The 27,957-nt window shown below is 42.9% G+C and overlaps 1 protein-coding gene and 1 non-coding gene across 3 annotated transcripts in view; one reads left to right on the top strand and one right to left on the bottom strand.

Annotated features, from left to right (window-relative positions):
* Nucleotides 1-20,972, bottom strand: part of FBXL4 (F-box and leucine rich repeat protein 4) — an 83,895-nt gene extending 62,923 nt beyond the window's left edge. For both annotated transcript variants that reach the window (XM_030199081.1, XM_030199082.1), the window contains exons 1-2: nt 20,869-20,972; nt 13,385-13,967 (exon numbers count right to left, since the gene is read on the bottom strand). In XM_030199081.1, the coding sequence (XP_030054941.1) occupies nt 13,385-13,875 (491 nt within the window). In that variant the 5' untranslated portion in view covers nt 13,876-13,967; nt 20,869-20,972. The remainder of the gene's footprint in view (nt 1-13,384; nt 13,968-20,868) is intronic.
* Nucleotides 20,973-27,884: 6,912 nt separating this feature from the next.
* TRNAR-CCG lies at nt 27,885-27,957 on the top strand. Its single transcript has one exon. It is a non-coding gene; the product is annotated as a tRNA-Arg (tRNA).

Genomic DNA, 27,957 nt, shown 5'->3' with positions numbered 1-27,957 from the left:
GAGGGAAATAAGTATTTGATCCCCCACCAACCAGTAAGAGATCTGGCCCCTACAGACCAGGTAGATGCTCCAAATCAACTCATTACCTGCATGACAGACAGCTGTCGGCAATGGTCACCTGTATGAAAGACACCTATCCACAGACTCAGTGAATCAGTCAGACTCTAACCTCTACAAAATGGCCAAGAGCAAGGAGCTGTCTAAGGATGTCAGGGACAAGATCATACACCTGCACAAGGCTGGAATGGGCTACAAAACCATCAGTAAGACGCTGGGCGAGAAGGAGACAACTGTTGGTGCCATAGTAAGAAAATGGAAGAAGTACAAAATGACTGTCAATCGACAAAGATCTGGGGCTCCACGCAAAATCTCACCTCGTGGGGTATCCTTGATCATGAGGAAGGTTAGAAATCAGCCTACAACTACAAGGGGGGAACTTGTCAATGATCTCAAGGCAGCTGGGACCACTGTCACCACGAAAACCATTGGTAACACATTACGACATAACGGATTGCAATCCTGCAGTGCCCGCAAGGTCCCCCTGCTCCAGAAGGCACATGTGACGGCCCGTCTGAAGTTTGCCAGTGAACACCTGGATGATGCCGAGAGTGATTGGGAGAAGGTGCTGTGGTCAGATGAGACAAAAATTGAGCTCTTTGGCATGAACTCAACTCGCCGTGTTTGGAGGAAGAGAAATGCTGCCTATGACCCAAAGAACACCGTCCCCACTGTCAAGCATGGAGGTGGAAATGTTATGTTTTGGGGGTGTTTCTCTGCTAAGGGCACAGGACTACTTCACCGCATCAATGGGAGAATGGATGGGGCCATGTACCGTACAATTCTGAGTGACAACCTCCTTCCCTCCGCCAGGGCCTTAAAAATGGGTCGTGGCTGGGTCTTCCAGCACGACAATGACCCAAAACATACAGCCAAGGCAACAAAGGAGTGGCTCAGGAAGAAGCACATTAGGGTCATGGAGTGGCCTAGCCAGTCACCAGACCTTAATCCCATTGAAAACTTATGGAGGGAGCTGAAGCTGCGAGTTGCCAAGCGACAGCCCAGAACTCTTAATGATTTAGAGATGATCTGCAAAGAGGAGTGGACCAAAATTCCTCCTGACATGTGTGCAAACCTCATCATCAACTACAGAAGACGTCTGACCGCTGTGCTTGCCAACAAGGGTTTTGCCACCAAGTATTAGGTCTTGTTTGCCAGAGGGATTAAATACTTATTTCCCTCTGCAGAATGCAAATAAATTCATATACTTTCCACAATGTGATTTTCCGGATTTAATTTGTGATGTGCTATCTCTCACTGTTACCAATAACCTACCCTTCAATTATGGGCTGCTCATGTCTTTGTCAGTGGGCAAACTTACAAAATCAGCAAGGGATCAAATACTTATTTCCCCCACTGTATATGACTTATTTTCTCTCTTTTTCTCTCCAGGGTAACCAACTGGGAGGTTTACCAGAAACACCTGTATTATTGTTAGATCGATTCTTTTGTTCCTTTTTTTTACCCTCTTTGTTTTACAATGGATCAATGTGGTATTCTACTATTCATGACTCAACTGAGAAAACCAGCCATTTAACGCTACTCTGTTTCCATCCTTTAACCAGTTTCCAATCCACAGCAGGAAATTGCCTCCTAACCTGTGGCCTTTTAATTTACTCAGGATTCTCTCATGAGAGACTTTGTCAACTGCTTTCTGAACATCCAGATATACCATATGAACTGGCTCACCTTTATATAACTGATTGGTGAGGCAAGAAATCCCTTAGCTAAATCCGTGTTTTGTCCCATTAAACCATGTCTCTCTATGGGTTTAGTTGTTTTATTGTCTCTCAGTTTCTACTATTTTGCCCTGCACTGAAATCAGGCTCTCTGGATCTGTACTTTCCTGGATTACCCCTAGAATTCTTTGTTAAAAAATGTACCAAATCAGGCCTACAAACTTTCTTAGGTTCTAGGAACTAGCCCAAAAAACTAGGAGCCAGATTTGGAATAATTGACATTTTTTTCATATACATTTATCAATAACCCAGTCTAATATGTTGAAGGTGATGTACAGCAAGCTACTTATTCAAGTAACAGGTAAATCCTATGTTTTGAATAGATTTTGGTGAACACTGGAAGTTGATGGAGCAGACTGTAGGGAACAGACTGCAGCAGTCTAAACAGAAGATATGGGAAGAGATAAGAGTTTTGGTGATGTGCCCATAAAGTAAAGGATGAATTTTGGTGCCAATCACCCACCCCCAGCAGCCACAGCCGCTCTGGTGATGGAGAGGCTTTAGGCTGCAGTTGATGGGGTGGGAAGGCAATGAGATGAAGCTAACACCGTTGTTACTATAGGAAGGTGGGCAATGGACAGATGCTGAGACTACACACCCTGCCTGCTCCCAGCAACCACAACCTCAGCCGCTCCCCATCATCTACCCACTTGTCCCCAGCAGCCTCAGCTGCAGCCTGTCTGGCAAGCCCTGCCATAGATGATTAATGATGAATTATAGCTTACTAATAGTAGACATGCAATTTCAATTTTGAGTTCTTTTAGTACTCTGGGTGTACACCCAGTCCAGGTGATTTCCTACTCTTTTGTTTGTAGATTTCGCCTTAATTCCAGGTTTACTGAGATTTGTTTCAGTTGTTCCGAATTGTCACTACCTGAATACTAATTCAGGCATAGGCCCCCTCTACATCTTCTTTAGTAATGATTAAAGCAAAATATTAATTTAGTCTCTCTGCTATGGCCTTACCTCTACATGCCCCTTCCCCCCCATGATTATCAAATGGTCCAACCCGACCATCTCACAGCTCTTCTGCTTCCAATGAACCTGAAAGATGTTTTATTATTTTGCCTCTAAGGCAAGCTTCTTTTCAAATTCTCTTCTTCCCTTCCTTATCAGTTGCTTTGCACCTAACTTGCCTGTATGTATGCTGTTTCCTGGGGGTTTTTTTTTGTTTGTTTTTTAATTCAGATTCTTTAAAAGATGCTCTACTGGCTCTTTCACCTCACCTTAAAACCATGCTGGCATTACAATTTCCAAAATGCCAACAGACTGACTTTGTGTCTTATTTTTAAACAACATCCATAGCAGATGTAAAGTCCTAATCTTTGCAACTGCTCCTTGCGGGGAACCTGGGGAAAGGAAGAAGCTTTATGGATCGTCCTGGAAAGAGAAGACGGAACCTGTATCCACACTGGGATTATCTACAGACCTCCTGCGCAAACTGAGAAGTTAGACAAGGATCTGATAGAAGATATTCAAAAGATCTGTGTGAAAGGGAGGTGCTACTGTTGGGAGATTTCAATTTGTCTGACATGGATTGGAACGTCCCGTCTGCGGAATCAGAAAGAAGTAGGGAGATTGTGGATGCCTGTCAAAGTGCCTTGCTCAGACAAATGGTGACGGAACTCACGAGGGAAGGGTTGATGCTGGATCTAGTGCTCACGAATGGGGGGAGTGTTTCCAATATCCAGGTGGGTGCCCACCTATGTAATAGTGATCATCACACCATATGGTTTGATATAACGGCGAAGGCGGAGTACTGGATTTCAGAAGTACTGATTTTGATAAAATGGGGGAAAACCTGAAGGAGGAGGTATTGGCGTGGGAAGGCACAGGAGATGTGGAAAAACAGTGGTCCAAGCTAAAGGCTGCTATAAATATGGCGACTGATCTTTTTGTGAGGAAAGTAAACAAAAACAAGAGAAGCAGGAAGCCTACATGGTTCTCCAAACAAGTAGCTGAAAAAATAAGAGCAAAAGAGGCTTTGTTCAAGAAATACAAAAGAACGCAAAGAGAGGATCACGGAAAAGATTATCGGATTAAACTCAAAGAAGCGAAGAGGGAGATACGGCTAACGAAAGCACGAGCGGATGTTACACTCTGTTACACTCCTCCAGAGGTGCAGCCTGCTAGCGCAGGGTATGGGCATTCAAGGATGCGGCGGCCATCTTGGATGTGGGTATCTCCAGGATAGGGCGGACATCTTGGAGATAGGCGTCTCAGGTTGTGGCGGCCATCTTGGAGTTGGGCAGCTTCAGGAAGGAAGCCCATATTTGGGCATAGAGCATGTCCTCTGATGGGGGGCAGCTATCTTGGAACAGCTGCACATATTTGAGCCTAATTCCTATACTATTTAAAGCCCTGCCACCAGTCCTTCCATGCTTCGGCTTCTATTGCTGTAGAGGTCGCAGTCCTCGTCTGTGTTCTACGGCCGGTTATCTTTTGATCCTGTGTTCTGACCCTTGGATTGTTTCCTGACTACTCTGCTGTGTTGCTGCCTGCCCAGACTTTGGACTAACTCCTGACTACTCTGCTGTGTTGCTGTCTCCCTGGTCCCTGGACTGTGTCAGCTTCCCTGCCCGTCTGGTTGGTGGCCGTACACCCCGCCGGTTCCAGAAGTCCTGGTGGCTGCCTGCACCTGGGGGCTCAACTCCCAGGGAATGGCGGTCGCTTCCCAGGTGAAGCTAGGGGTTGTCTGGCTGCCTGACCGAGTGCGGTGCTGCTCCATCTTCGCCGTGCTCAGCCGGGGCACAAGGGCTCACTTCCCCAGACGTAACAGCGGAAGAAAAAATGACTAAAGATGTAAAGAGAGGTGACAAGACCTTTTTCAGATATATTGAAGAAAGAAGAGATAGGAATGGAATTGCGAGATTGAAAGATAATGAGAATGGCTATGTGGAGAGTGATGAAGATAAAGCGAACGTGCTAAACAATTATTTCTCTTCTGTGTTCACGGATGAAAATCCTGGAGAAGGACCATGGTTGGCTGCCGAGAGAACATCTGGGAATGGAGTGGATACTACACCATTCACGGAAGAAAGAGTTTATAAACAGCTTGAGAACCTGAAGGTGGACAAAGCTATGGGGCCGGATGGGATACATCCCAGGATACTGAGGGAGCTCCGAGAGGTCTTAAAGATTTATTTAATAGATCTTTACAGATGGGAGAGGTTCCGCAGGACTGGAGATGAGCGGATGTGATCCCTCTTCACAAAAGTGGGAAACTACAGACCGGTAAGTCTCATGTCGGTGGTAGGAAAAATAATGGAGTCGCTGCTGAAAGAAAGGATAGTTAACTTTCTAGAAGCCGACGGGTTACAGGACCCGAGGCAACATTGGTTTACCAAAGGAAAATCGTGCCAAACGAATCTTATTGACTTCTTTGACTGTGTGACCAAAGAACTGGATGAAGGACGTGCGCTAGATGTAATCTACTTGGACTTCAGCAAAGCCTTTGAAACGGTCCCCCACAGAAGACTCACAAATAAGCTGAAAGGGTTGAACTTAGGACCAAAAGTGGTGAACTGGATAAGAAACTGGTCGACCGACAGGTAGCAGAGGGTGGTGGTAAATGGAATCCGCTTGTTGGAAAGAAAGGTGAGCAGTGGAGTTCCTCAGGGGTCGGTGCTTGGGCCTATTCTGTTTAATATATTTGTGGGAGATATTGCTGAAGGGTTGGAAGGAAAGGTGTGCCTTTTTGCAGATGAAATGAAAATAGCCAATAGGGTGGATACACTGGAGGGAGTAGAACCGATGAGAAGGGATCTCCGAACCTTAGAAGAATGGTCGAGGGTCTGGTAGTTAAAATTTAATCTATGTCAATAGGGGGAACTTTAATTGAATTAGAGTACAACTCCTGTGCATAACATATACAGGTACTCCTTTTTACTATAACAATGTTTTTTTAATCGCACATGTATCATTAGCATCGATACATCACAAACTTTCCCGATATCAAAGGAACTCACTCATTCATGCCTTTCACTTCGCCATTTATCCAGTAGCCTATATAAAACATATAGTGTACATACATCATGCACTTATACTCAATATATGATGGCCGCAATCACTGTGTGCCAAATACTTCTCACAATCCCATTTGTCAACCAAAAGGTTAGGCCTCCAATGTCATCGCGACTTGTAATCAATTTTGACAATAATAGTCTTGTGTTGAAGAAACATTCGTTGTTTGTTAAATCCCCAAATAGGCCAATTCAATAGCTCCGCGCGGCTTGAAGAGCGCTTCCATTTGAACCCTTCGGAAACCCGACATCTGATTTCACTTTAGCTCCGTTTTGTTCCATTATCACTGAAAGACGTCCATGTCCTAGGAACGCCCCCTTGAGATTTGGACGTCCTTCTGACGGACTGCAGTTGGAAACGTCCAAAATCGGGTATTGATTATACCAACTTGGATGTCCCTGGAAAATGGACGTCCATGTTCCAATTTATGTCGAAAGATGGACGTCCATCTCTTTCAAAAATGAGCCTGTCAGTGTCCTGATGATACAACCAGCATATCATCCAGGGTCTGAATTGTTTTAGCCACTATATAAGGGGTCCAAATCACACTGTGATGCAGAAAATTATGACTCCTAAGTGTTGCCCACAGTGATAATCTTAATGATTTATCCCAGAACCACATCCAGTACTTGAGAGCCATCTCTATACCTCACTCAGATTCAAAAATCTTCTTGCAATCCTAGGTAATGGCCTTACTATGCAAATATGTGGTGAGGCACCACATTTCTGACTCAGCAGAGTATGATCTAGCTCAGAACCCAAGGCAGATAAATCTATTTTAGCAACAGAGGGGCAATAATGTAATTGTAACCAATAAAAATATTAGCTGCTTGGAAGACTGAAATTAGTTTGGAGCTGCTGAAGGAAGAAAGCTCACCATTAACCAATACCTGCCCAAAGGCCCCATTCTTGCCATGATTTCCAACTAATCCCTCACTTCTGGAGTTGGAATTGAGGATTACACCAGAGGGGAAGGCTTTCAAAGTCTGACCATGAGGCAGTCACACATTTTTCAAGCGCTTTAGCAGCCAACACTGTAGAATACAATATTGGCTGTACTTTTATTTCTTTTGGTGTACGCAATACCTAATACAAGGGAAGGAGATTCTACTGCTCTTTCTCCAATACTAACGAAGTGGGAGAAGCAACCAGGTAAAACCAGATGGTGTAATAAGAAAGCTAGGCGATAACTCCCTGAAACTTTGAAAATCTACCCTGCTTTGTATTCTGTGCAAGGAAGAATCCACAAAAGATGGAGGAACAGTAATCCCTATGACCGTTAGAAGCAAGCCAAAGGAGTAGGGTGAAGGGGTAGGCACTTCCAAAAACTACAGGAAAGATGAAAAGAATCTTGCATAGAAAAATTTATTTAGGACACACCAAAAAGACCTGTCTGTTTCTTAGAAAAGTCTTAGGACCTTTCCTAATTCTGGAGGAGTGGCCTAGTGCTTAGCGTGGTGGACTTTGGTCCTGGGGAACTGGGTTCGATTCCCACTGCAGGCACGGGCAGCTCCTTGTGACTTTGGGCAAGTCACTTAACCCTCCATTGCCCCAGGTACAAATAAGTACCTGTATATAATATGTAAGCCGCATTGAACCTGCGTGGGGTACAAATGTAACAAAAAGAAAAGAAAAAGAAATACAGCAACCAGAACTGAACACAACACTCAAGGTGAGGTCGAACCATGAAGCGATAGAGGCATTATAATATTCTTGGTCTTATTTTACATCCCTTTCCTAATAATTCCTAGCTTTCTGCTTGCTTTTTTGGCTGTCGCTGCACACTGGGCAAAAGATTTCAGCATATTATCTACAACGACACCTAGCTCTTCTTATCTGTTCCCTTCTCCACTACTGCCAACTCCAGACTTCGCTCCTTCTGTCTCGCTGCACCCTACGCCTGGAATAGACTTCCTGAGCCCCTACGTCTTGCCCCATCCTTGACCATCTTTAAATGTAGATTGAAAGCCCACCTCTTTAACATTGCTTTTGACTTGTAACCACTCGCCTCCACCTACCCTCCTCTCCTCTTTCCTCTACACATTAATTGATTTGCTTGCTTTATTTTTATATTTCAACAATTTTATTGATGGAACATTTCACAGTACATAGTCAGTATCCATAATATACAGGACAATAAATGTGATATCTTACATACATTTATACAGTTACTACGTGCCATCAAGCATTTTTATAATTCCCCCCTTCCCCACCATAAGAATCCCATCTCCTCAACAAAGGGAGTCAACCATCACCTGCATTTGGTAAGCGCCTCTCTCGCACATGCAGAAGGGGGTCACCCAATTAATTAAGAATGGCACTACGGGCCCGCGGTGCAAGGGCATGTATGTAGCATTGCCAGGTTAAGTAAAACTCTCTCTGTCGCTTAAATTTCAGACGAACATCTCTTAATTCCAATAGTAAGAACGAATGTAGCTTGTTACGCCATTGCCAGTATGTAGGAGCCTCTTGTTTTACCCAGTTAATTAAGATGCATTTTTTACCTATTAGAAGCGCTTTATAAAGCAGCGCGTTATAATGGACAGCACCAGCCCCTCTCAGCGCCCCCACTCCCAACAGAATATTTTCAGGCCCCAGTGACATAGGGACCTTCATTATATGCCTCATAAAGTTACAAATTTTTGCCCAAAAAGCCTTTATCTCCGGACAGTCCCACATAGCATGGTAATAATTGCTCTCAAGCTCCCCACACTTGCCACATTGAGGTGAGTCCACCCCTCTCATTTTATAAAGTTGCAACTTAGAAGTGTATGCTCTGAATATCACCCTGCCCTGACATTCCCGCAGTTCAGCAGTAGCTGTTCCTTTTGGTATTTGTCGTATGTATGTCAGTAACATTTGTGATGAAATCACTTTATGCAAATCGGCGGACCACTGCGTCGCGAGGTGTGTCAGGTCTCTCTGTGCAGTACTCTGCAGCAACCGCTTGTGAAGTAGCGAAATCGATATAGCTTCTTCATTAGGCATATCAAAAAGTTTGTCTATCATGCCGGGCACATCAACAGCGAGAGACCGGTGAGGGATAGCTGCAATATAGTGGGAGAGCTGTAAATAAGCAAAGTTATCCATCCAAATCAATTCACCAAGTCCCAAAGATTCCAAGTTCTTAAGAGAACCAGCAGAATCCACCGTGTCTTGTATAAGAGTAATCCCCTTTTGCTGCCAAATTTGAAATCGGAGGCAGTCTATACCAGGGAGAAAATCTTCATTGCCGGTAATAGGTAATAATCCACTGTGATGTGCATCAAACATCCAAGCTCTGCTTAGGTCTCTCCATACCAGACTAGGAGGCCGAATCACTACGCTACTTCTCAGGTGCTCTGGCAGCGCAGTAGATTTCGCCTGTATCACATATTGTAATCTGAGCGGACGAACCCAAGCCTCTTCTACCTCTCTCGGAGTATAATGTGACGTACCTAAGCTTGCTTTATTTTTTGTCTATTAGATTGTAAGCTCTTTGAGCAGGGGCTGTCTTTCTTCTTCTATGTTTGTGCAGCACTGCGAATGCTTTGTAGCGCTATAAAAATGCTGAACAGTAGTAGTAGTAGCTCATTTCTTGAGCTCTGACTCCTAAGGTGGACCTTAGCATCAGGTAACTATGATTTGGATTATTCTTCCCAATGTGCATCACTTTGCATTTGTCCACATTAAATTTCATCTGCCATTTGGATGCTCAGTCTTCCAATTTCCTAAGGTCTTCCTGCAATTTTTCACAATCTGCATGTGTTTTGACAACTTTGAATAGTTTTGTGTCAACAGCAAATGTAACCACCTTACTCATTCCATTTTCCAGATCATTTATAAATATGTCAGATAGCACCGGACCCAATACAGGTCCCTGTGGCACTCCACTATTCACCCTCTCCATTGAGAAAAATGGTCATTTAACCCTACCCTCAGTTTTCTGTCCAATAACCAATTCCTAATCCACAGATTGTCTCCTATCCCATGACTTTTTAATTTTCTTAGGCATCAACTTTGTCAAAAGCCTTTTGAAAACCACCTAAACTTCTGGAAATCACTGAAGACCAACCTGTTTAAAAAAGCATACCCTACCGATCCAACTTAAATACCTGATCTCTGCAACACAACAAAACTAAAGTACGTATGAACGTAACTCAACTCTACCGTTGCACAATTCCTTAATATGGCAATGCTAATTGAACTTTATCTTACCACAACTTCACATTGTATTTGTTCACACCGGAGTCTGCAAACGCCTCTCCGGTATTATGTAAGCCACATTGAGCCTGGTGGGAAAATGTGGGATACAAATGTAACAAATAAATAAAAGATAGACTACATCAACCAGTTCACCTTTATCCACGTTTATTTACGCCTTCAAAGAACTGAAGCAAATTGGTGAGGAAAGACTTCCCCTGGCTAATGCTGACTCTGTTCCATTAAACCATGTTTGTGTCTCTGTGTTCTGTAATTTTATTCTTTATAATAGTTTCCACTATTTTCCCTGGCACTGAAGTCAGGCTTACCAGTCTCTAATTTCCCAGATCACCCCTGGAACCCTTTTAAAAAAATTGGCATTGTTTTCAGTCCTGTGCATCACCTGAGTTTTTCAGTAATATTTCTCATAGTTGATGGTTGCTTGCCTGTTAATCTACACAACTATCAGTGGTCCTCAGCTTTTGTTATTAGATGATCACATTAAACAAGACAAATCCCAAAGATCCTGACATTTAAGTAGTTAATTCCATTTCACCCTGTGCTTGACTCCCTAGGAGACCATGAGGGGCATAATCGAACGGGGCTGGCCATCTCCGGGGACGGCCCCGTAAAGTAGCGTTCCTGACCGTATTATCGAAAAACATGCCGGCCAACTTTCATTTCGATAATACGGTCTGGGCCGGCCAAATCTCAACATTTGGGCGGCCTTAGAGATCGCCGGCGTTAGAGATGGCCGCCATTGGTTTTCCCCGATAATGGAAACTCATGGCGGCCATCTCAAACCCGGCCAAATCCAAGGCACTTGGTCATGGGAGGAGCCAGCATTCGTAGTGCACTGGTCCCCCTCACATGCCAGGACACCAACCGGGCACCCTAGGGGGCACTGCAGTGGACTTCAGAAATTGCTCCCAGGTGCATAGCACCCTTACCTTGTGTGCTGAGCCCCCCATAACCACCCCCAAAACCCACTGCCCACAACTGTACACCACTACTATAGCGCTTAGGGATGAAGGCGGGTCACCTACATGTGGGTATAGTGGGTTTGGGGGGGGGGGGGTTGGAGAGCTCCCATTTACCACCACAAGTGTAACAGGTGGGGGGGGGGGGGGTGAGCCTGGGTCCGCCGGCCTGAAGTGCACTGCACCCACTAAAAACTGCTCCAGGGACCTGCATACTGCTGTCATGGAGCTGGGTATGACATTTGAGGCTGGCATAGAGGCTGGCAAAAAAATGTGTTTTAATTTTTTTGGGGGGTGAGAGGGGGTTGGTGACCACTGGGGGAGTAAGGGGATGTTATCCCCGATTCCCTTCAGTGGTCATCTGTTCAGTTGGGGCACCTTTTTGAGGCTTGGTCGTGAACTAAAAGGGACCAAGTGAAGTCAGCCAAATGCTCGTCATGGCCGGCTTTCTTTTTCCATTATCAACCGAAGCTGGCCATCTCTTAACCACACCCCCGCCCCGCCTTTGGTACACGGCCGACACGCCCCCTTGAACTTTGGCCGGCCCTGCGACGGAAAGCAGTTGAAGCCGGCCAAAATCGGCTTTCGATTATACCAATTTAGCTGGGTTTAGGAGATGGCTGGCCATTTTCCGATTTGTGTCGGAAGATGGCCTGCCTTCTCCTTCGAAAATAAGCAGGCATGTCATAGATACTGGAAGACAAGACTCAGATTCTTTCAAAATAGGATTCTTGACATCTGGAGCGAAGCAAACTACAACTATTACTCACAGTAAACGAGTAAAAGACAGAAGTCACAAAATCACAGGAGGTAAAGACATGCAAATAATCTGAGGTACATTGGAGAAAAGGATTGCACAAGCTGAAGGTCTGCCTCTTTAGCCTGAGATGAAAATACATGCCTGCCCCAGCGAGAAGTATACAAGATGCAGTGTCCAAAAAAGAGAACTCAAAAATTTCTGCACAGAAAATAAGAAAAAATTAGGCCCTCAAATTTCAATGTGCTAGAGAGTGACACGGGGACAAAGTTTGTCCTTGTGGGTTCTGTCTCTGTCCTCACCCCGTCCCCGCAGGTTCTGTCTCTGTCCCCACCCCGTCCCCATGGGTTGTATTCTCATCTGCAGAAGCCTGGAACAATTATGATTTTATATTTGAATCTTTTATTAAAATATAAAAAGGAATATGCTGTGCAACTGTTGTGTATAAATTACAAACAGAAAACAATAACACCGAGCAGCTATAATAACCTTCCTCACCACCACCCTCTACTCTTCCAACTCCAGCTAATTTTTAGTACCCCAAGGAATCTTAATCCACCCTGTTAAAATGTCCAGGGGTACAAAATATAACCCGTTCTGTATGCTCTAGAGGAGAGAAATATGCCCTATGAAGCACTGTTATGATTTTTTAACCTGTGGATGAATAAGAAGTCATCAACAATTTCAGGATTCAATCTACCTCTCCTGTCTTCCATAGTCCCTCCTGCAATAGAAGATGTCTTCTTAGAAGATGTGCTGGTAGTACAGGATCCCCCATGCAAACTTTGCTAGTTGTGGCCAGCATGTTTGCTTGTTTTTCCAAAAAATCAAAATACCATTGTCTGCATTATTCAAACATAAATAACAGTAATCAAGAAACTTCAGACAGCTCAGAATACTGCAGCTAGACTCATATTCGGCGAATCAAAATATGAAAGTGCTAAACCTCTACGAGAAAAGCTACACTGGCTCCCACTCAAAGAACGCATCACGTTCAAAATATGCACCCTAGTTCACAAAATCATTCACGGAGACGCCCCAGTCTACATGTCAGACCTGATAGACCTACCACTCAGGAATGCTAAAAAAAATCATCTCGGACATTCCTTAATCTTCACTTCCCCAATTGTAAAGGCCTAAAATATAAACTAGCGCATGCGTCAACCTTTTCCTACCTGAGCACACAATTCTGGAATGCGCTGCCGCCCAACTTAAAAACACTCTATGAATTAACTGATTTCCGCAAACTACTGAAGACCCATCTCTTTAACAAGGCATACTACAAAGATCAACAAATATGAACTCTTATACAAATATCCAGAAATGCCTTACACTATATGCTTGTTAAACCACTTGTATGTTTTATCATTATCATGTTTACCCAAGATCCTTCTGTAATGCTAAATTTATATTTTCTTACATGTTTCTACTATTCATGATGTATTGTAAGCCACATTGAGCCTGCAAAGAGGTGGGAAAATGTGGGATACAAATGCAATAAATAAATAAATTAACAGGCTTCAAAGTAGAAAATGACATGGAGAAAGTTTGTCCCTGTCTTCGTGGGCTCTGTCCCCATCCCCGTGTCATTCTCTATGCAAGATGTAATATGAAGAAAAGCACACATACAGATTTTAAAAATTTACCTTACTTCAGCCGGTGAGTTTTGGGAGTACGGATTTGCAGAACAGGCCAGAATCTTAACTACTGCTCCAGGGTGATAGGTTTCCAGGATATGTATTGCTGTGGGATAAACTGGTTCCTCAAATGCAAGCTCCACATAATCTTGGCTGTGGAAGCTTGGTGACGTCCTCTTGGAAGGCTGGTGCAAGCTTGCACACTGATCCCACCAAGTTCCGTAAGTTCGAAACACGGCCGTCTGAGTAAAGTCACCAGAACTTGGATAAACGTTCGGTATACCTGCCAAATTCCACATGGTATAGGACATGCTATTTTCACTACCATAATGGGAAGTGAAGTCCAGTACTTCTTTGGCGTACTGGATGGTCTCAGCAGACATGGGCAAGGCTCGGCTGTTGGATTCCACAGCCCTCCGGCTGTTCATTTCACCTCGAGTAGCTGTCCGAGCTCGGCGCCGAAGGCAGATATAGTAAAACATGCTCAAAACTGTTAACATGGGAATTGGTAGCACAGGGATATCCAAAGCAGCCTACAGGCCTGGTGTCTTCAGGTCCATGAACCAGCGCTCTGAGAATCTTGAGAAACACACTGCAGAATAAAACACAGTAACGTCATCACCACAGACGATGACTTCAGCAGGTAAAAGAAAAATGTTCTGCTCAAATACTTTGGGGCAATGGATTGTAAACCATCTGAGTCTTCATGTGCACCACACTATATGCTAAAGTAACTAGATCAACAAGCTATGACAGTCGCTTTTCTACCGAACTGGACCTATCTCAGGGACTCTTTGCTGGTGGTTTTAATAGGATGGGCTATTGTGGTTGGTACCAATGATAAATACATGTGTTCTAAAGTTTTGGATCCTACAAGGAACACTAAAGCTATGCATGAGAGCGCTTGCCCAGTCACATGTGGGAGACCAGCATTTAATTCATAGATCAGGTCTTCTGCTCCTCGGGACCGCCAAGATTAGGGCAGCTGAAGAATATTGTTCACAAACTGGGGACTGACATCATGCAGTGAAACAACTTAGGGCCCTATTTGCTAAGGTACGCTCGCGTTTTTAGCGGAGGCTTAAAAAATAGCTCACATTAACCATGTAGATGCTCATAGAAATAATACGGGCATCTACAGGGTTAGCACGCGCTAACGCGCCTTTGTGCAGCTTGGTAAACAGGGTCCTCGGAGGCAAAATTTAGGGACTCCAGCTGCAAGATTCTGGAAGAAGCTCTGATGCACGACACTGTTCCTGCTAAGCGGCACATGGGCTCAACTACACACACACTCCTATACAGCTCCTGCTTCTTCGTAGGTATCAGGACCTTGCTGCCTTCTAGCTCCACTTACCTGCAGCCAGTTAACTGAGCTTAAGTGAATCCTCCGACCTATTTCCTGCAGTGTTGGTGCAGAAGTACATGATGAGGAGGAGAAAAGTTTTCTTCACTCAACGTGTAATTTATACTCTGAAATTCGTTGCCAGAGAATGTGGTGGGGCGGTTAGCTTAGCGGAGTTTAAAAAAGGTTTGGACGGCTTCCTAAAAGAAAAGTCCATAGACCATTATTAAAGGGACTTGGGGAAAATCCACTATTTCTGGGATAAGCATTTTGTACTTTTTTGGGATCTTGCCAGGTATTTGTGACCTGGATTGGCCACTGTTGGAAACAGGATGCTGGGCTTGATGGACCTTTGGTTTTTCCCAGTATGGCAATACTTATGTACTTATGATGAGCAGAAGTGGCGTGTACTGCTCAACCTGCCAGTCATCAAGTGATCCCTCGAACTAACTGGAGTGCAAAGCAGAGTTTGCTGTTAATTCAGTCTCAGTACCTGGCTCTCACCATTAAGCGTCACTGCCTGGTGCCTCCAGAGAACCATGAATGGAGAATGCTGATTAAATTTTTTTGCCCAACCTCTCTTTCTTCTTTGTGCCAGTTTAGTGAAATCTTAACGTATGCATAATTATGCACTATCATGCTGCTTATTAGCACATCACCTCTGGCCCCCCCTTCCAAAAAATTTAAAGAGAACAATGAAACTCAAGGGCCGTGCATCAATGACCAGGCTAATGGGCTAATTTAGTAAACGTATGTGCTAAAATCTGGTGCTTTTTTTCTTGATCACTGTGTTTAAAGATATCCATTTACTACCAATGCAATAAAATTACCGGCAAGTTGCTTAGTGAAAAAGAACATTAAGACAGGCATTTTCGAAAGGGACATCCATGTTTCGATTTGGACGTCCTTGCAAAACTTCCCGATCCAGGAGCGGGAAAACCCGTATTTTCGAAATAAGATGGACGTCCATCTTTTGTTTCGAAAAAACCACCAGGGACGTCCAAATCCTTAAATATGGTCGTCCTTAGAGATGGACGTCCCTAGACATGGACGTTTCTGATTTTCAGCGATTTTTGAAACCAAAGACGTCCATGTCAGAAACGACCAAATGCAAGCCATTTGGTCGTGGCAGGAGCCAGCATTTGTAGTGTATTGGTCCCCCTGACGTGCCAGGACACCAATCGCGTACCCTAGGGGGATACTGCAATGGACTTCATAAAATGCTCCCAGGAACATAGCTTCCTTACCTTATATGCTGAGCCCCCCAAACCACCCCCCCCAAATCCACTACCCACAACTGTACACCATTACCATGGAGTGGAGGAGTGGCCTAGTGGTTAGGATGGTGGACTTTGGTCCTGAGGAACTGAGTTCGATTCCCACTTCAGGCACAGGGAGCTCCTTGTGACTCTGGGCAAGTCACTCAACCCTCCATTGCCCCATGTAAGCCGCATTCAGCCTGCCATGAGTGGGAAAGCATGGGGTACAAATGTAACTAAAATAAATAGCCCTTATGGGTGAAGGGGAGCACCTAGATGTGGGTACAGTGGGTTTCTGGTGGGTTTTGGAGAGCTCGCTGTTTCTTCCACAAACGCAACAGGTAGGGGGTGATGGTGCTGGGTCCACCTGTCTGACGTGCACTCACCCACTAAAACTGCTCCAGGGACCGGCATACTGCTGTCACAGACCTGAGTATGACATCTGAGGCTGACAATCAATATTTTTAAAGATGTTTTTTGAGGGTGGGAGAGGGGTAGTGACCACTGGGGGAGTAACGGGAGGTCATCTGATCAGTTCGGGCACCTTTTTGTGCCTTGGTCGTAAGAAAAACAGGTCTGGGTGAAAATGCCAAGTGTTTGTCAGGAATGTCCTTCTTTTTTTCCATTATGGGTCAAGGACGTTCAAGTGTTAGGCACGCCCAAGTCCCGCCTACACTACACCTCCGACACGCCCCCCTGGAACTTTGGCCGTCCCTGAGACGGAGTGCAGTTGGGGATGTCCAAAATCGGCTTTCGATTATACCGATCTTCTGATTTATGTCGAAAGATGGACATTCTTCTCTTTCGAAAATGAGCCCACAAGTGTAGTAGAAAACAACAATAAAGTAAAAAAAATAAATAAATCTTTCTCATATTCCTAAACACCAAACTAAAAAAAAAAATTTGAATCTATTTAGGTCAGCCAAAGACCCCCCCCCCCCCCCCCCAGTAAAGACCTGGTATTTCCTGGTTTGTGTGGGTTTGGGGGGGGGGGGGGGGCAAGAGAGAGGTCAATTTAACCTAGAGGTGTAGTATTTATTTATTTATTTATTTATGGCATTTGTATCCCACATTATCCCACCTCTTTGCAGGCTCAATGTGGCTATCCAAGAGTTCCCAATTTGGAACCCAGGTATGTGGGTATATTTTTTTTAAATAAGAACTTTTGTTTATTTCTCATAAACTAGATATCAATGTTATTCCCCACTGGTGGAATTTTCAGCCTTATTCTTGCGAACCCCCTCACTTCTGAAAGAACACCACAAAAAGAACCATCTCTTCCAAAAACATTTAGGGCTTACCCTGGGACATGCTGAAGCATCCTGCAGTAAAAGCCCAATGTGCACACTCAAACCACAAGCTAAAATATTTTTCTTTATTTTTCTTGGAGGAAGTGTGTCTGGGGGCTGAGAGTGGGCACAGCACTGTCCATCAATGCAGCCACATTATGGCACACTGATTAGCATGTGAGCCCTTAAAACCTACAAAATGGGTGGCAGTAAGGGCTCAATACACTAAGGAGTACGTTTACTAAGGCGCATTAGCGTTTTTAATGCACTTTTAAAGTTACATTAAACACTAACACGCCTATACATTTCCTATGGGTGCATTAGAAATTTACGCGCGTTAAAAACGCTAATGAGCCTATAGCGCACTTTAGAAAACATACCCCTAACTTTTTTGTAGTGGCTGCACGCTAATGGCGTGGCTATTAATTCAGAACATCATATATTTTTCAGCTGTGGTAAGAACAGCCTTAGCAGCTGGGGAAAAACTCTCATAGGGGCGCACTATGGCCACGTTTTACCGCAGCTTAGTAAAAGGACCTCTTAGTGATAGTGACAAGTTTCTTCAAACAATACTTACTCCAAAAATGGTTTACTTAGTATAAACAACATTAGAGCTCTACAGACCTAGGCCATGTGGTGTGGAAAAATGAGAAATCCCCTAAAGATGCAATAAAACCAGAAAGCAGTAAGACCACTAATAAAGCAAGCAAAAACCAAGTTCTGCGATCACTGGCAGACTCTCAACAGTTGCTGATCGAGCAGCTTTTTCCTCATTCTCAGTCACATCAAGGAGGTTAAAGAAAACAGGAGACGGGATGACGTCATAAAGTTGAAGCCAATGAAGTTAGTCTATGTTGCCCCTTCCTGGCGCAGCTGTCATCTAGTACACTCAAAACAAAGCAAGCAAACCTATGAGCTGCTGCATCCTCATCGTCATTCTTTATTGTTGGTAGCATTTCTATTTAATCTCACTTATATTTTCAAACATGCTGGCTTGTTCAGCATACAGATGTACACAGAGGAAGTATTGGTTTCATTGGTTAGAGTACTAATTTGTTCTACATTTTAAATCATTGTGTCATTTGGAGGGGCTGGCTATAGGGACTCCCTGTATTCCTGCAGAGATGGTCTCACCTAGTAACGGGCCACCAAAATAGACACATTGTTATGAGAATCAGGTACTTAACAATCAGACTTACTATTTATAAGAACAATTTAAAAAATTAGGTTGAAACCTGGGATCACTTAACATATTTTTTTTTTTTTACTGTACTTACATCAAAAGAAAAAAAATGGCATGTAGGAACTTGCTCCTTTTTGATTTGTGGAAAGCAGTGGTATATATTAAAAAAAAAAAACACTTTTTTTATTACTACTATTTTACAGATATGTACTGAATAATGAGGTAGGGGCTTCCATCATTAAGAAGTTCTGTCCAGAGGCAGTCTAAATGTGCCAACATTGTCCATTTTCGGCACACTATTAGCCACCAAGTTCATACAAAGTTAATTATGTTCAACAGAAAATAAATCTGTTGGCTCAGGCTGTTTGCTACATGAATATTCCATCACTGTTTCATTATGGATACCAAGTATTACATATTAAGGGCATTTGCTGTAAACTTGTTTTAATTTATTCAGTCCTTACATGCATATAGTTTTGCTTTTTAAACCCAAAGGTCAATCCTAAGGGTGATTGAACAATTAAATATAAATTGTGTTGTTGTTTACTTTTCGTTGGGTTTTTGTTTTTTTATTTTACTTGTTTTGGACTGCTTTGGGTCCTGCTGATCTAGTCATCTGCTGTCTCGAATTTTGGAAGATGGAAATGAGAAAATAAAAATTAAGGGCTCTGTTTACTAAGGCATGCTAGCATATTTAGTGCACACTAACGCTAGACACACCCATATATTCCTAAGAACACACGCTAAAAATGATAGCGCACCTACAGCACGGTTTAATAAACAGGGCCCTATATTTTGGATATATGCTGTAGAAGTTACTTTTGCAATGTGTGCATGGATGCCTATTCTGCTGTATGCATGTGATAATATTTGAGTAACTGTCTATACTTATGGCTATGACTTCTGAACATGCCGCATCATTAAAGGACAGACTTTTAAATGCCCAGCTGGGTATATATGGTAATCTCATCTTTGTTAAATGTTTCAGATATATCAATGTACTTGCTCCCAAGATATAACTGAATTCTATTATTCTGTCTCACTGTATTTTCAAATGTAAACCACATTGAACCAGAGTTTACTTGGGATAATGTGGGATATAAATGTAAAAAAACCAAACAAACATTTATCTTCCACCTTTTAAGACACTGCCTACCATACTTACTTTCATTGTGGTGATGGCACAATGAAAGTAAGTATGGTCCAGTGAAGGCTAACTCAAAATAACCTGTTCCTTAGCTGGGCCCTAGTATTACCATATTGAAAATATGATCATACTATGCCTCTGTGGTAATGCTCCACTAATAAGTCAAACGATTAACTGGCTATCTTTAAAGGATTATATAACCTTTGGATGCATGACTAGGAACACAAACATATACTTATTTATTCAATATCACAATTCCTCGTGTACATCCAGAAAACAACCTTTTAGAGTGGATTGTGTTCACAATGAGCTCCTTTTATTATCAACTAGATGGAAGAGATAAGAGTTTTCAGTTTTTGACTCAAAAGAAGTCATCACAACAACAAAATATAAGAAAATCAATGGACTGCATTGGGGCTTATAGCCCATTTAGTTATGTTTAAACAAAAGAGATCTGCATGAAACAAAATATGTATTTTTATTTTAACTTATAAAAGCACGTGTCCCTGAAACATGCCTAAAAACAGAATAATCCATTTGTATATCTAAAATGTAAACTTCTATAAAACAGGTGACGATGTGATTCCATGTGTCCCAATTAAAGGAGAGTTTATTTTTCCTTCCATTTAATTTCAATATATTCCATCATCTTTATAACACCAGGCTTCCCATGGCAGATTACAACACTTAAACTGAACCCTTCAGGAAACAAAATGTCCTCACTGAAATTTGGCCATCTCTTTTGCATAAAAAAAATGAGCACAAAATATTGAGTTTATAACTGCTTTTGGTACCAGCTACAATCATTTTTAAGCTGTTTTAGTGATATTCAATTTTTATTTCATGGTATTTACATCTAGATATGGGAAGTTTTCAAATAAATCAAAAAGCTGCCAAATAAGTAAAAAAAAAAAATATATATATATATATATATATTTTTTTTTTTTTGTCTTCCACCTTTTAAGGCACTGCCTATCCAACTGGAACAGGTTTAGACTTTTTACAGATGGACCACATATAGGTAGCTCCTTATTTCCAATAATCTTTGGCTATTGTTTTGGGTGAATTAAAATGACATCAAGCTCCGCCTACTGGCTTCAGCTCATATAATTGACTAGATAGATTCACTTCGTCTGTCTCCTGTTCATCCAACCTCCTTGAGTCACACGCATTGAGGGACCGAGCACCCCTCCCGAGCCATCTCTCCCTCGGTCTTCAACTCTCCTCATTGTCCGCGATCCGGCAGCTCCCCCCTCCCCTGTCAAACTCATACCTGAGATCGCCCACCAACCAACAATCCTACAGCTTCCTCCTCCTTCGATGCCCCGTCCCCTACCACACAACCTCTTGGAGGCATCCCGCCTTGTCGGAAATAGGAAGTTGCGTCAGAGTGAGCGGGACGCCAATGACGGGCGCGGGGATAGAAATAGGTACCGCCTCCTCCTCTTCTCTCGTCAATAATTCAGCGCAGCCGCAGTTGCTTTTTGCCAGTGTTTACGCAAGGAAGCTTAATGAAGACGAAGACGTTTAGATTAAGAACAAGAGGCGGCATGACGTCAAAAACGTTGTAGCCGGCTCAGACCCACTTCCCTCGTTCAGCCGTGACCGTCATTCCTGTACACCCAAAACGAAGAAGACAAACCTATCATCAGCTACTGCATCCACGTTGTTGTTGTTTCCTGCTGGTAGCATTTTTAGTTGATCTCACTTATATTTTCAAATATGCTGGATCTGGATGTACATGGTAGAAATATCGGTTTCATCGGTCAGAGTACTAATTTGTTCTAAATTGTAACCAGTGTGTCAGCATTTTGACGGGCTGTTTATAGGGACTCCCTAACAGGCGTTATATTCGTGCATATATGTTTTTTACCTAGTAAAAGGCTACCAAAACTGACATCATGTTATGAGAATCAGGTGCTCAGCATTCAGTTTCTATTCATAAGTACATTTTTATTAAACTTTAATTAGGTTGGGAGCGTTTCACACCTTTTTTTCTGTGCATACATTAAAAGAAAAAAGATATTTATTTATTTATTGCATTTGTATCCCACATTTTCCCACCTCTGCAGGCCCAATGTGGCTTACAATACATCATAAGTGATGGAAATATATTAGAAAATAGACATTTAGTGTTACAGAAGAATCTTTGGTAACATGATAGTAGTATTACAGGCAAGTATTATAAGATAATTCTGAATTGCGTGGAGGAGTTGTGTATATTCATATTGGTTGATCTTTGTGGTAAGCCTTGTTAAAGAGATGGGTCTTCAGTAGTTTGCGGAAGTTCATTAGTTCGTAGATCTTTTTTAAGTTGTGTGGCAGTGCGTTCCATAACTGTGTGCTTAAATAGGTAAAGTTTGACGCGTGCATTAATTTGTATTTTAGTCCTTTGCAGTTAGGGAAGTGGAGATCAAGGAATGTTCGGGATGATCTTTTGGCATTCCTGGGTGGTAAGTCTATAAGGTCTGACATGTAAGTTGGTGCATCTCCGTGAATGATTTTGTGAACTAGGGAGCAAATTTTGAACGTGATGCGTTCTTTGAGTGGGAGCCAGTGTAGTTTTTCTCGTAAGGGCTTAGCACTTTCGTATTTTGTTTTGCCGAATATGAGTCGTTCCTTTTGTTTTGTGGAATGCAGTGGTATATTATAAAAATGCACTTAATTTTTTTTATTACTACTATTTCAAAGACAAGTATTGAATAATGAGTGAAGAGCTTTCTTCATGTAGACTTTCTGTCCAGAGTCAGTCTAAGGGCCCTGTTTACTAAGACACGCTAGCGTTTTTAACGTGTGCTAATTGCTAGAGACACTATATGGGTGTCTTTAGCGTTTAGCACATGCTAAAACCACTAGCGCGCCCTTAGCACTGCTTAGTAAACAGGGTCCTAAATGTGCCAGCATTGTCCAATTCTGTTATATATATTTGTTGTAAAAGGAATCAAGGACTGCTTTATGGAGCAGCTGGTACAGGAGCCGACGAGAGAGGGAAAATTTGTAGACCTAGTCCTTAGTGGAGCGCATGATCTGGTGCAGGAGGTAATGGTGCTGGGGCCGCTTGATAACAGTGATCATAATATGACCGGATTTGATAGGAGCTTTGAAGTAAGTATACTTGGAAATCAAATACGTTAGCGTTTAACTTGAAAAAAGGAGACTATGATAAAATGAGAAGAACGGTGAAAAAAAACTTAGAGGAGCGGCTGCGAGGGTCAAAAATTTACATCAGGCATGGATTCTATTCAAAAACACCATCCTGGAAGCCCAGGCTAAATATATTCCGCATATAAAAAAAGGAGGACGGAAGACCAAATGACAGCCGGCATGGTTAAAAAGTGAGGTGAAGGAAGCTATTAGAGCTAAAAGAAAATCCTTCAGAAAATTGAAGAAGGAACCAACTGAAAATAATAAGAAACAGCATAAGGAATGACAAGTCAAATGCAAAGTGCTGATAAGGAAGGCTAAGAGGGACTTTGAAAAAAAGATTGTGTTGTAGGCAAAAACACATAGTAAAAATTTTTTAAGGTATATTAAAAGCAGGAAGCCAGCAAAAGAATCGGTTGGACCACTAGATGACCGAAGAGTAAAAGGGGTGATCAGGGAAGACAAAGCTGTAGCAAAGAGATTAAATTAATTCTTTGCTTCAGTCTTCACCGAAGAATATTTGGGTGGGATACGTGCCAGAAATGGTATTCGAAGCTGACGAGTCGGAGAAACAATGAATTCTCTGTGAACCAGGAGGATGTAATGGGGCAGTTCTACAAACTGAAGAGACCAGATGGTATTCATCCCAGAGTACTGATAGAACTGAAAAATGAACTTGCGGAGCTATTGTTAATAATATGTAATTTATCCTTAAAATCGAGCGTGGTACCGGAAGATTGGAGGGTGGCCAATGTAACACCGATTTTTTTAAAAGGCTCCAGAGCTCATCGGAAGGGCCAGCTTACTGGCATTGGCGCAATCAGGTGCATCTCCTGGCCTCTTGGGAGGCTAGGGATTCAAAACGATCGCCTAAACGTAGAGTGCGATTTCTGCAGATTTGGGAACCATACCTGCAAATGCTTAGTCCAAGGGGACGTAGTCTGCTTGTTAATGCCTGATAAATAGTAGAATAATAGAGAGTACGGATAGCCTGGAGTAGTTAATTTAATCTAAAGTGGAATTCTGCTTGCAAGGGGGGGAGGTATTGGGTGGGGGGTTGGAGGGGTTGAGTGAGACGTAAATGGCTAAGCTTGGCAGTGATCTAGAGCTTTGATGTTTAGTTACTGATATTTTGTGATAAGCACTATTTTACCTAATGAAGTATTCAAGAGTATGATATTAGGAGCAAGAGTCACTCAAAACCTATTGTTAGCATGGGCCAAGGAATTGTCAAGAGGGGAGGGGGAAGGGGGAAAAAATGGGGATGAAAAGTGTTTGGCGAAGTTGAATATGTTGTAAAAATGCTGTTTTGTATTTCAAACAATGTTATATGCATATTCTACATTACTTTGTATTGTGAGAATTGTTAATAAAACAGTTTAAACATAAAAGGCTCCAGAGGAGATTCGGGAAATTATAGACCGGTGAGTCTGATGTCGGTGCCAGGCAAAATGGTAGAGACTATTATAAAGAACAAAATTACAGAGCATATTCAAAAGCATGGATTAATGAGACAAAGTCAACATGGATTTAGTGAAGGGAAATCTTGCCTCACCAATCTACTACATTTCTTTGAAGGGGTGAACAAACGTGGATAAAGGTGAGCTGGTTACTTCCTGTTCCGGGGCAGAGGGAGCAGGGAGCCAGCGGAGCCAACAGCCGCGCGGCTGCTCCCAGTAGCCAAGAATGCACCCGGGAGAGGGGGGGTGATGCGCCGGTGGGGGTGTCTTTGCGCCAGGAGGGGTGTCGTGCTGCACCCTGAGGGGACGGACGCTGTTGCACCGGGGGGGGGGGGGTGCGCAGCGGCGATCCGCCCCGGGTGGCAGCCAACCTAGGATTGTCACTACAGAGACCCATTTACGAAGTATGCATTCTTCCCAATTAATATTTCCAAATTAATAAAGGGCTTTTGGTTATTTGGAAATATTAATTGAGAAGAATACATACTTCGTAAATGGGTCTTTGCATGTGCCTCTAATTGTGTTATTTCAGTAACACAAATTTAAAAACTACTTCTGAAGGTTATGGGTACAGGTGGGGTTGGAGGAGATTACTTGTGGGGTCAGGAGGGGATGGGTTATATTCTACTGAGGATGGGCAGGGATAGGTGAACTTTCTGTCACTGTACAACTCTCTAGTTGGAAGGTGGGACGCAGGGGGGGGGAGTTTGAGAATGAGGGAGAGACGCTTCACGTGGAGGTCAACACGCCCACATTCCAGTAGATCAGGTGATGACTTCTGATGTTGGCCAGTGCATCAGCCTGGGCAGAGAGAGAAAGCACTGATGATTACCGCCCAGTTAACGCATGAGACCTTACTGCTAAGTCAACGGGTGGCGGTAAGTTCCTAGGCCCAAAATGGACGCGTGCTGATTTATATTTTTCCACACATCCATTTTAGGCCAAAAAAGGTCTTTTTTTGCAGGCGCACTGAAAAATAGACCTGCGCACGTCCAATGCATGCGCGTACACCAGCGCAGGCCATTTTTCGGCGTACCTCAGTAAAAGGATTTTTTCTTCTTTTCCACAGCAGGCAGTTCTCTTGAGGCCGGGATGCTTTACTTGACTGAGAGATGGTTATGCCAAATTTAATTAAAGTAATATCATCATGATTTGACACAGAAGGATCAGCATGACAGATTTACAAACTTGAAGAATGGTTAGTTTCCATGCCAGTTGACCAGAGTAGGGCATATACAGGAAGTTAGTTCACCTTACATGCCTATACCTGTTTATTATATTAATGCCAGATCTGTAGTAAACAAAGCAAGTACATTTAAGCACTGGATAGCGGAAGAACAACCTGGCTACCACTTTCTGATGATCCTGCAAATTCATATAATATGTTTCTCCAACCCAGGGAAATAAGGAAGGGAGGGGCATAACATTAATCTATAGTCATGCTTCAGTGTTCAGAGGAGACTCACTTTTATGTCACCTTCATTAGAGATGTTATCCTGCACTATTCAGGATGATTCTTTAGAAGATTCACTGTGCTGTATCCTATTTTATTGTCTGCCAGGAAAATGGAAAATTGCTCATGAGAACTTTATGGATTTTATATCAGCAGTTCATATGGAGTATGCCAATATTATTTTACTAGGGGACTTGAATCTATATTTAGAACAAAGTAATGTTCCTACGGCCAAGACAGTAAATTCCTTTCCGTGCTCTTCATTTGAGTATTTTTATATCACTTAGATCTAAGTGGTTTACAGCCTCACTTTACAGGTACTGGGTCTGTCCCTATTGGACTCACAGTCTAGGTAGTACATTGTACTGCTGTTGTACCTGTCCTGGGGCAATGGAAGATTAACCTGCTTATAATCGAACGAGAAAAACGCCCAAGTTCCGACCTAAATCAGGAGATGGACGTTTATCTCACAAAAACGAATAAAGCGGTATAATCGAAAGCCGATTTTTGGACGTTTTCAACTGCACTCCGTCGCGGACGCGGACAAAGTTGATGGGGGCGTGTCAGAGGTGTGGCGAAGGCGGAACTGGGGCGTGGTTATCTGCCGAACAGAGATGGGCGCATTTCACCGATAATGGGAAAAAAGTATGCGTTTTTAGCTAGAATTTAGGACACTTTCCTGGACCCTGTTTTTTCACGAATAAGGCCCCAAAAAGTGCCCTAAATGACCAGATGACCACTGGAGGGAATCGGGGATGACCTCCCCTGACTCCCCCAGTGGTCACTAACCCCCTCCCACCACAAAAAATGAAGTTTCACAACTTTTTATTTTCACCCTCAAATGTCATACCCAGCTCCCTGACAGCAGTATGCAGGTCCCTGGAGCAGTTGTTAGGGGGTGCAGTGGACTTCAGGCAGGTGGACCCAGGCCCATCCCCCCTACCTGTTACAATTGTGCTGCTTAATGCTTATTAGTCGTCCAACCCCCCCAAACCCACTGTACCCACATGTAGGTGCCCCCCTTCACCCCTTAGGGCTATAGTAATGGTGTAGACTTGTGGGCAGTGGGTTTTGAGGGGGATTTGGGGGGCTCAACACACAAGGGAAGGGTGCTATGCACCTGGGAGCTCTTTTACCTTTTTTTTTTGTTTTTGTAAAAGTGCCCCCTAGGGTGCCCGGTTGATGTCCTGGCATGTGAGGGGGACCAGTGCACTACGAATCCTGGCCCCTCCCACGAACAAATGCCTTGGATTTATTCGTTTTTGAGCTGGGCGCTTTCATTTTCCATTATCGCTGAAAAACAAAAACGCCCAGCTCACACATTGTTGAATAAAACATGGACGTCTATTTTTTGTCGAAAATATGGTTCGGTCCGCCCCTTCACGGACCCGTTCTCGGAGATAAACGCCCATGGAGATAGATGTTTTTGTTCAATTATGCCCCTCTAAGTGACTTGCACAAGGTCACATGGAACTACAGAGAGAATTGAACCTGATTCCCAAGGATCTCAACCCACTGTTAACCATCAGGCAGCAGTGGGAATCAACCCCAGTTCACCAGGTCTGCAACCTGTTACAATAACCATTAGGCTAGTCCTCCACTCCTCTTTCTGAGCTCATTAAATATAATATTACCCCCATCCACTATCGCACATTCAAAGGGTTACCAGTTAGATCTCTTTGCATATAAAACTAATACTCGATCATATTTTGGTGTCAGGACACCATTGGGACTCAGTCATTTGGTCTGATCACTATAGACTATATTTTATAAGTCAATGGAAGGAAATTAAGAAAAAAAACATGACAAATAATATACTACCAGCGGTAAATTTGATAGTATTTTCTGGAGTAGGGTAGATCATAGTTCAGAACAACAAGTTGATTTGTTGTTACTAAACTGGAATGATCTCAACAGAAAAACCTTTGATGAAATAGTATCATTGGTTAAGAAAAAATGGCGACAAAGTGAGGCAAAATTGGTTTAACAAACAGCTTTTCAAAATTAAGATTTTTGTAGGAAACTTGAAAGAAAATGGACAAAGGTTTAGACAGAGGAAAACAGATTGCAACGGAAGACAGTAGTAAACAATTATAAATCTAAGGATAAGCAGGCTAAATTATCCTACTTTATATCTTTGATTAAGAAGTAAATGTTTTACATCAAAACCTAGCATATTGAATAACTTAAACCAGCTTATCAAAGTTATTACCCACTAACAAAGACAACTCAGCCTCAGTGGCCTAATGGATAAGGCACTGGTCTCCGGAGCCAGGGATTGTGGGTTCGAGTCCCATCTGAGGTG

The sequence above is a fragment of the Microcaecilia unicolor genome, chromosome 3 (genome assembly GCF_901765095.1).
Source record: "Microcaecilia unicolor chromosome 3, aMicUni1.1, whole genome shotgun sequence".
Lineage (NCBI taxonomy): Eukaryota > Metazoa > Chordata > Amphibia > Gymnophiona > Siphonopidae > Microcaecilia > Microcaecilia unicolor.
This window is presented reverse-complemented; position numbering and strand designations above follow the sequence as displayed.